The sequence below is a fragment of the Ovis aries genome, chromosome 11 (assembly GCF_016772045.2).
Source record: "Ovis aries strain OAR_USU_Benz2616 breed Rambouillet chromosome 11, ARS-UI_Ramb_v3.0, whole genome shotgun sequence".
NCBI lineage: Eukaryota > Metazoa > Chordata > Mammalia > Artiodactyla > Bovidae > Ovis > Ovis aries.
Genome location: NC_056064.1, coordinates 34,682,151 through 34,690,566, shown reverse-complemented (window position 1 = coordinate 34,690,566; position 8,416 = coordinate 34,682,151). Strand labels below are relative to the sequence as shown.

At 50.8% G+C, this 8,416-nt stretch overlaps 1 protein-coding gene across 1 annotated transcript; it reads right to left on the bottom strand.

The window, feature by feature from the left end:
• On the bottom strand, positions 1 to 3,218 carry PLD6 (phospholipase D family member 6). The gene is made up of 2 exons (XM_004013341.6): positions 2,794 to 3,218; positions 1 to 956 (listed from the first exon to the last, which is right to left on the bottom strand). The coding sequence occupies exons 1-2, from the start codon at positions 3,209 to 3,211 to the stop codon at positions 709 to 711; spliced, it is 666 nt and encodes a 221-aa protein (XP_004013390.2). The 5' UTR covers positions 3,212 to 3,218; the 3' UTR covers positions 1 to 708.
• Between the last annotated feature and the right edge of the window lie 5,198 nt (positions 3,219 to 8,416).

The window sequence follows — 8,416 nt, the reverse complement described above, 5'->3', positions numbered from 1 at the left end:
TGGACAGGAAAGGGAGCAAGTTTATTCAGGGGGACCCAGCTCAGGCGAGAAGCACTGTCACCATGAAGCCACATGACTTCCAACCCAAGAACCATGCTTTACAACTTCAGCTGAGTTCTGTCTGGGTTTACCTGTCCGACATCCTAGGTCAAAGGTAACTTTAAGTCAAGAGAAACACTACATTGGCGAGGGGTGGGGGGAACACTTCAAAGATGTCACATCCGTGCCAGAAATCAGGACAGCCCAGTGAGGCCACCCCTAGGACCCACCTTGCCTCAGGGATACTGAGCACGGCCTCAGGTGTCATGGTGAAGGTCAAGTCTATATAGACAATCAAACTCCCCTGAATGTAAGAACATCAAAAATTACAATCCTAACGTGCGGAAACAGGAGCAGCTTCTGGACACTAGTCACCCAGGTTCTGAAGTCTGGATGTGGGGGAGGGCAAGGGAGCATGGGGGGGTGGGGCAAGGGAGTTTTGGGGGACCCGGGAGGCATCAGAATCAGGAAAGGGACTCGGATCTGCTGCCTCTCCAACCCTGATGGAGGCACCCAGTCCGAAGCACCTCCCTTCCACTGCAGGACAGTCTCTGTCCTTGCTAAGCCCGCACTCTCTAAGGAAAGTCACTACTCAATGCAAGAAAGCCCCCCTTCCTCGCTGGAGCTCGGCAGGACTCCAGCCTGGGGGCCGCTGGCCTGGAGCCCGCCTCAGCGAGCCCTCTCCTTCTGAGGGAAGAAGGAGAACCTGGTGGGGTCGAACTCCTCCCAGATGCGCTCGAACTCCTCCAGGAAGAGCCGCACGTACTCCTCGTCCTCCACGATGAGCACGTTCTCCCTGTTGTTCTGGATGGCTTGCGTGGTCCAGTTGAGGGAGCCAGTGATCAGCACCCTCCTGTCCACGATGGCGAACTTGTGGTGCATATAGCCCAGGTCTTGGTCGTGCCGGACCTGGATACCTGCAGAGAGCGAGACGCCACTGCTGCCCGGCAGCTCAGGGGCTCCGGCCGCCCCGCACGGGGCCCCCCGCTCCCTCCCCAGCCCCTCCTCTCGCTGTCCACCGCCCAAGCTCTGGCTCCTTCTCCAGCGTGGATGTGCTCACAGGACTGACTGCTGCTTGTGTCCAGTGGCGCGGGCACTGTCAGGTCTGGGTGGTGACAGCGGCTGAGCCAGGCAGGGGCCGGGCCCACCAGCCCCAGAAGGCCTGGCCGGCAGCAGGGACAGGAGAGTTAGTTTCTCTGGAAACGCCTCCAGCCCTGACTGGGGGAGGCTCCCCACCCCCTCCCGTGTATATGACACACATCACCCTCCACTACTGGTTTCAAGACGAGCCAGCAGCGACTGAAGCAAAACCCATTTGATCTCGGGTTCACGTGCCCCTAAGGTCTCCCTCGGGCCCAGAATCAGACCCCTCATGTAATCAGGACCTCGTGAAGTTGGGGGACCAGCCCAGGAGGACCTGCGCAGAAGACACCAGGCCCCAGACCTGAGGCCTAAGCTTTGGCCCCGTGACCACCCAGCTGACGCGGCCTCCCCTCCTGCTGAGGCTCAGGGCCCCTCGCGCACCCGCCTCAACATGTGCACCTCGGCCACAGGGTTGCCTGTCGCTCCTCGCACCACAAAACAGGCCCTCACGCAGGTGACTCCTCAGAGCAGCTGTCTGCGCCCCACCCATGACCCTCCCGGGCACCTCCAGGGCTCCTGCTCTGCCAGACCTCCCTGCGGTACAGTCCTGTTCTGCACTTGTGGACCCGGAGCCTGGAACCTGTCCAGTCACAAGGAGACGGCTGAGCAGTGAGAGAAGAACAACCGCAGGGACGCCCTCAGAAGACAGTCAAGCGTTAGCTGGAATCTGGTTGTGGGGCCCCTTCAAGGTTCTTGCCAAATCTGAGGCCCTACGATTCTCTACAAGAAAACGGCTGTGCTGAAACAGCCAAGCTTCGCCAACAACAGAACCAACATAGGATCGCAAAGCTGCCAGGAAGAGCCGAAGTCAACGTCCTCACACTGACATCGTCTCCATCCCGCCCTGGACAGACATGAGGACCAGGGTAGCATGCACCCATGTTCCCACCCCAGGTGAGCTGAGAGCAGCCAGGACAGTTCTCAAGGGCCCCATGTGCCTGGCACAGTGGCCACGAGAACAGGCAGGTCAAACGGTCGCTAATGCAAGAATGACCTTTGCAGGGGCCTCAGTGACCCAGGGAAGGGCAAGAGGTTCGGACTCCTAATCGTTCACGCAGGACACAGCATCACACGGGGGCAGGCGGAGGAGTTTCCAAGTAAGGCAGGTGTCAACTTAGAACATCCTCACAATTACTCATACTCCCAGGTTCATCGTTCCCACTCCAGTGAGAGGCAGGTCCGCCAGAGACCTGACTTCCCTGCCGTTTGGCAGCTGAAGAAACAAATTACCTGCTCACTAACTAACCATTTCAGCTCCACGTCTTACCTTATTTTAAATATTCATTTCAGATGCCCCCAAAGAAGATTCACTAGTGAATTTAAGAGAAAACACTTTCTCCTCCGTTTGGTCCTTAAGCCAACGCTGCATCTCTGCACACCTGTGCCCTACACAGACTTCTAGGTCCCTGAAAGGCTTTGCTTGAGGACCTGCTTCAGCCTCGGCCCCTCCGGGGTTCATGCCCAGGTTTCGGGCTGAAGACTCTGCACAGAAGCTCCTCTGTACACCCCGGACGGCTGCCAAGGGACGCGAGTGTCTCCCCAGTCCTCCGACGCTGCCCCAAGCGCCCCGCAGTCCTGCCTCCACCTCCCGTGGCCCAGCGCCCGGCCTACCTGCCTTGCGGAGCAGACCAATCTGCGAGCCGTTGAGGGCCATGTAGTCGCAGTCGGTGACCACGCGGACGCGCACCCCGCGCTGGTGCAGCAGCTGCACGGCGCGGCCCAGCTGCGGGCTGGAGAAGGCGAACAGGCAGAGCTCCAGACTGACGCGGGCGGCCAGCAGGGCGCTCAGCAGGCGGCTCAGTGAGCTCTCGCCGTGGGGCAGGCTACACGGGCAGCCCGAGGGTGTGGCACCCGGGGACCGCAGCAGGGCTTCTGTGCAGGTCACTTGTGATGGGAAAAACAGCACCTCGCGCCGTGGTCGCCGCCGACGCCTGACCCACAGCCAGCGCAACACGGTGGGCAGTGTCTCCAAGGCCAGCGCGAGGCCAGCAGCCGCCACCACAGCCACCTGCCAACGTAACGGCCGCATGGCGTCTGCACGTACCTAGGCCCCACGTGCCACGTACGCTGGCCGCATCCTGCGCCTGCGTGCCTGCCACGCACGTACGCCAGCCACCCATTGCGCCTGCACGCCAGCAGGTCACGTGTACCCACCGCCAACTGCGCCTGCGTGAGGGCCAGGCAGCCAGCCGCCCATCGCAACCTTGCACCGACTGCCCACGTGCTCCCGCCTGCTGCGCTATGCGCTCACTGCCAACTGCGCATGCCTACGAGGTCGCCGCCTCCTCCCAGTGCGCCTGCGCCCCCACCGCCCACCACCCGCGTGCGTCTGCGTGCCCACCTCCCGCCTCCCGAATGCGTCTGCATAGTCAGCGCCATCGCCCACTGAGCCTGCGCACCTGGCCCTGAGGGATGCAGGTGGCAGTGGCGAGGAACCCACAAAGGTCCAAACTGGAACAATGCGAGGACCGCGTAAATAATGCAGAACTGGCTTGTACCCGAGGTGTAAATGTGCATCCTCTATGGTGGAGTGAATGAACAAGGAAAGAGAGGAACTGCTCCGCCCGACAGAAGAATCCCTCGTGATCCGTGGATGCTTGTCCTGAGGGTGCTGCCCGGGACTTGGGGTTGTGGGGGGCGCCCTCTGCGGAAAAAGGACAGCAACCCTCACACGCGGAAAATGGGCTGAAGGGTCCCGTCTGAGTGCCTGAGAGGCTTGGCCGTCTTTCCCGAAGTTGTGACCGGGTCCAGTCAGAAGAAAAAACCCACGGGAAGCTCGGGTTAGAGGACTGCTTTCACTTCTCACGGGACGCCTGGCCAGTGTTGTTCAGGTCGGCCAAGGGCACGAAAGAAACAGCCAGCTTGGACGCTGTCACGGGTCAGCACAGACTGGGGAGACCTCACACCTGTGTGCCCTGCACTGGATCCGGACACAGAAACATGAAAAAGCTGGTGAAATCCAAAAAAAGTCTAGAGTTTAGTTACTAATAATGTACCGATGTCAGTTTCTTCACGTTAAGGAATGAAAGTAAAGGAAGAGGCTAGGAGGAAGGGAAACTGAGTTGAGGGGTAAATGGAACTCTGTGCGATCTTCGAAACTCTTGGGGAAATCTAAAGTTATTCTGAATTAAAAGTTTATTTAAAATTTGAGGCACACACCTTCCATCTGGTGCAGCCCTCCCGCTGCATCCCACACAAACACATTCTACACAAAGACTTGGACACAAATGTTCACAGCAGGCTTGCTTGTAATAACTCAAATCTGGAAACATAAATGTCCCTCAATAGATAAATGTTTCCATATCAATGCGACAGAATGCTATTTAGCAATAAAAAGAAACCATTGATACACACTACTACAAAGAATGCCCACACAATTGCACTCATCACACACGCTAGTAAAGTAATGCTCAGAATTCTCCAAGCCAGGCTTCAGTAATACGTGAACCATGAACTTCCAGATGTTCAAGCTGTTTTTAGAAAATGCAGAGGAACCAGAGATCAAATTGCCAACATCCGCTGGATCATCGAAAAAGCAAGAGAGTTCCAGAAAAAACATCTATTTCTGCTTTATTGACTATGCCAGTGCCTTTGACTATGTGGATCACAATAAACTGTGGAAAATTCTGAAAGAGATGGGCATACCAGACCACCTGACCTGCCTCTTGAGAAACCTATATGCAGGTCAGGAAGCAATAGTTAGAACTTGACATGGAACAACAGACTGGTTCCAAATAGGAAAAGGAGTACGTCAAGGCTGTATATTGTCACCCTGCTTATTTAACTTCTATGCAGAGTACATCATGAGAAACGCTGGGCTGGAAGAAGCACAAGCTGGAATCAAGATTGCCAGGAGAAATATCAATAACCTCAGATATGCAGATGACACCACCCTTATGGCAGAAAGTGAAGAGGAACTAAAAAGCCTCTTGAAAGTGAAAGAGGAGAGTGGAAAAAGTTGGCTTAAAGCTCAACATTCAGAAGACGAAGATCATGGCATCTGGTCCCATCACTTCATGGCAAATAGATGGGGAAACAGTGGAAACAGTGTCAGACTTTATTTTGAGGGGCTCCAAAATCACTGCAGATGGTGATTGCAGCCATGAAATTAAAAGACGCTTACTCCTTGGAAGAAAAGTTATGACCAACCTAGATAGCATATTCAAAAGCAGAGACATTACTTTGCCAACAAAGGTCTGTCTAGTCAAGGCTATGGTTTTTCCAGTAATCACGTATGGATGTGAGAGTTGGACTATGAAGAAAGCTGAGCGCCGAAGAATTGATGCTTTTGAACTGTGGTGTTGGATAAGACTCTTGAGAGTCCCTTGGACTGCAAGGAGATCCAACCAGTCCATTCTAAAGGAGATCAGTCCTGGGTGTTCTTTGGAAGGACTGAGGCTAAAACTGAAACTCCAATACTTTGGCCACCTCATGCAAAGAGTTGACTCATTGGAAAAGACTCTAATGCTGGGAGAGATTGTGGGCAGGAGGAGAAGGGGATGACAGAGGATGAGATTGCTGGATGGCATCACGGACTCGATGGACATGAGTCTGAGTGAACTCCAGGAGATGGTGATGGGCAGGGAGGCCTGGCGTGCTGCAATTCATGGGGCTGAAAGAGTCGGACACGACTGAGTGACTGAACTGACTGACTGACTACAACATGGATGGACTTCAATTATGCTGGGATTGGCTGCAGAAACCTACAGGTCTGCTGGCAAAATATGGTGGACTCGGTTGTGAATGAACTATGATAACACACAGTCTCACCAGCCCAAGCTTGCAGTCCATGTTGGGGCAAGCAGCAGATGAATTAGAAGTCTAACAGACACCCTGCGAGTGAGAGGACCATGAAAGGGCCAAGTCATGGTCTCCACACAGCCCTGGCTGACTGGGCAGCAGCAGACAAGGGGGAATGACCCATGAAAGCACAGGGAGAAGTCAAAGCAACAGAGGCTTGAGAGTGTCCCACACCCACAGACAGATCAGCAGGGTGTGAGGCCTGCAGCTCCAAGTATTTGGTTAAACTAAAATCACCAGTGACTCCCACATTTGAAAGACTCACAGGTGCCTGCTACAAACAGATGAAAATTAAAAGCTGAGCAGACACACTAGGGGCTGCTCACGGCAGGGGAAGAGATGCTGGAGTTTAAGTCCAGCTAAGTTTCCAAAGGATAGCAACCTCAGAAAGACAAAATAAAATGCAGAGTTGCTGCACTCTTATTATCTAAAATGCCTGGTATTCAACCAGAGCTTACCAACATGCAAAGAAAAAGGAAAGTGTATCCTGTGTGCAGGAAAACAAGCCAATAGGAAGTAATTCGAGTGGACTCCGAAGTTGAATTTAGTAGGAAGGGACTTCAAAATGACTCTTACAAACACCCTCAAAGAATTAAAGAAAAAGGAAAAATACGACAATGAGTAAACCAACTCCATTAATACAGAGTATTTACTAAAGTCTACGCAAACTGTCAGCATAGGTTTTTTAATTGTAACAAATGCATGTCTTGGGTCAGGGGTATATGGGAACTCTGTACCTTCCCCTCAATTTTGCTGTGAACTTAAAACTGCTCTAAAGAACTGTATTTTTAAAAGTCTGTGCAAACCACATATCAGATGAGGATAATTTCCATGGTATATAAGGAATTCCTACAACTCAATAGCAAACAAATTAAAAGAATAATTCAATTTAAAACTGTGCTAAAGACTTGAACAGACATTTCTCCAAAGACATGGCTGGCCAACAGGTATTTTAAAAGATGCCCGACATCACTAACCATCAGGGAAATGTAAATCAAAACCACAATGAGGTATCATCTCACACATGCTAGGATGGCTGTTATCACAGAGGTGAAGAAATCAGAACCTGTGTACTCTGTTGGTGGGAGTACCTGCTACTCCCTCCACCAAATGGTGCACCTGCTATGGAAAACAGTATAGAGATTCCTCAAAAAAATTAACATAGGACTACTGTATGATCCAGCAGTCTCACTTCTGGGTATTTATCCAAAAGAACTGAATTTGGGATCTCAAAGAGAAATTAGCACTCCAGTGTTTGGTGTGGCACCATTTACAATAGCCAAGATGTGGAAACAGCTTCAACATCGACCCACACATGAATGGATGGAGAAAGCAGGGTGATATCCCAGTGCTCTGGCTAGATCTCGCTGCCACGTTGGATGAAAGTGGTGACTATGCATCCTTGCCTTGTTCCTGATCTTAGAGGAAAGGCTTTCAGTCTTTCACTGTTGAGTATTAAGTTTCCTGCAGGTTTTTCACATACAGCTTTTATGTGAAAGGGAGTTTCCTATTTCTATTTGGTGGAACTTTAAGTCACAAAAAGGTGCTTAATTTTCCACGTGCTTCTGCATCAATTGAGGTAACTGGGTTTGTTGACAGGGCATATTACATTGATTGGTGGTTATATGTTGAACCATCCTTGCATTCCAGGAATAAATCCCACTTGGTCACGGTGTCTAGTTTTTGTGTTGGTTGTTTTTTTAATATGCTGCTGAATTCTGTATTTTGTTGGGGATTTTTGCATCGATGTTTATAAGGGATATTGGTCTGTAGTTTCCTTGTCTCTTTTTTGGCTTTGATATCAGGGTTATGCTGGCCTCATAGACTGAGCTGTGAAATGTCCCCTCTCCTTCAATTTTGGTTAAAGTTTGAGAAGCACTGGTATTAATTCTTTAACTGTTTGGTAGAATTCACCAGTGATGCAATCAGCTCCAGAGCTTTTCTTTACTGGATTTTTGATTACTGATTCAATCTCCTTACTAGTTATAGGTCTATTCCGATTTTCTGTTTCTTCATGATTTAGTCTTGGCAAGTTTTCTGTTTTTCAGCATGTTTCAGGGTTATCTGATTTTTTAGCATACAATCGCTCATATTACTCCTTTATAATCCTTTTTATTTCCATAGAATAGGTATTAATGTCCCCACTTTCATTTCATTAACTTGATTTTTTAAGTATATCTAGCTAAATGTCAATTTTGTTGATTTTTTTTAAGAACCAAATTTTAGTTTTCTTGATTTTTCTGTTTTATTCTCAATTCCATGCATGTATGTATGTACTTAAATCCATGAGCTAGAATAAAGGGGGAAAAGGCATAAGGAAGAAAACAGATCCCTCTTGCTTATCATCTAGGTTTCACCTCTCCCTGCAGAGTGAGTGACCCTCCCTCACTCTCCACTGCAGTATTGCACTGCTCTGACTACTCTTTGTGTTGGC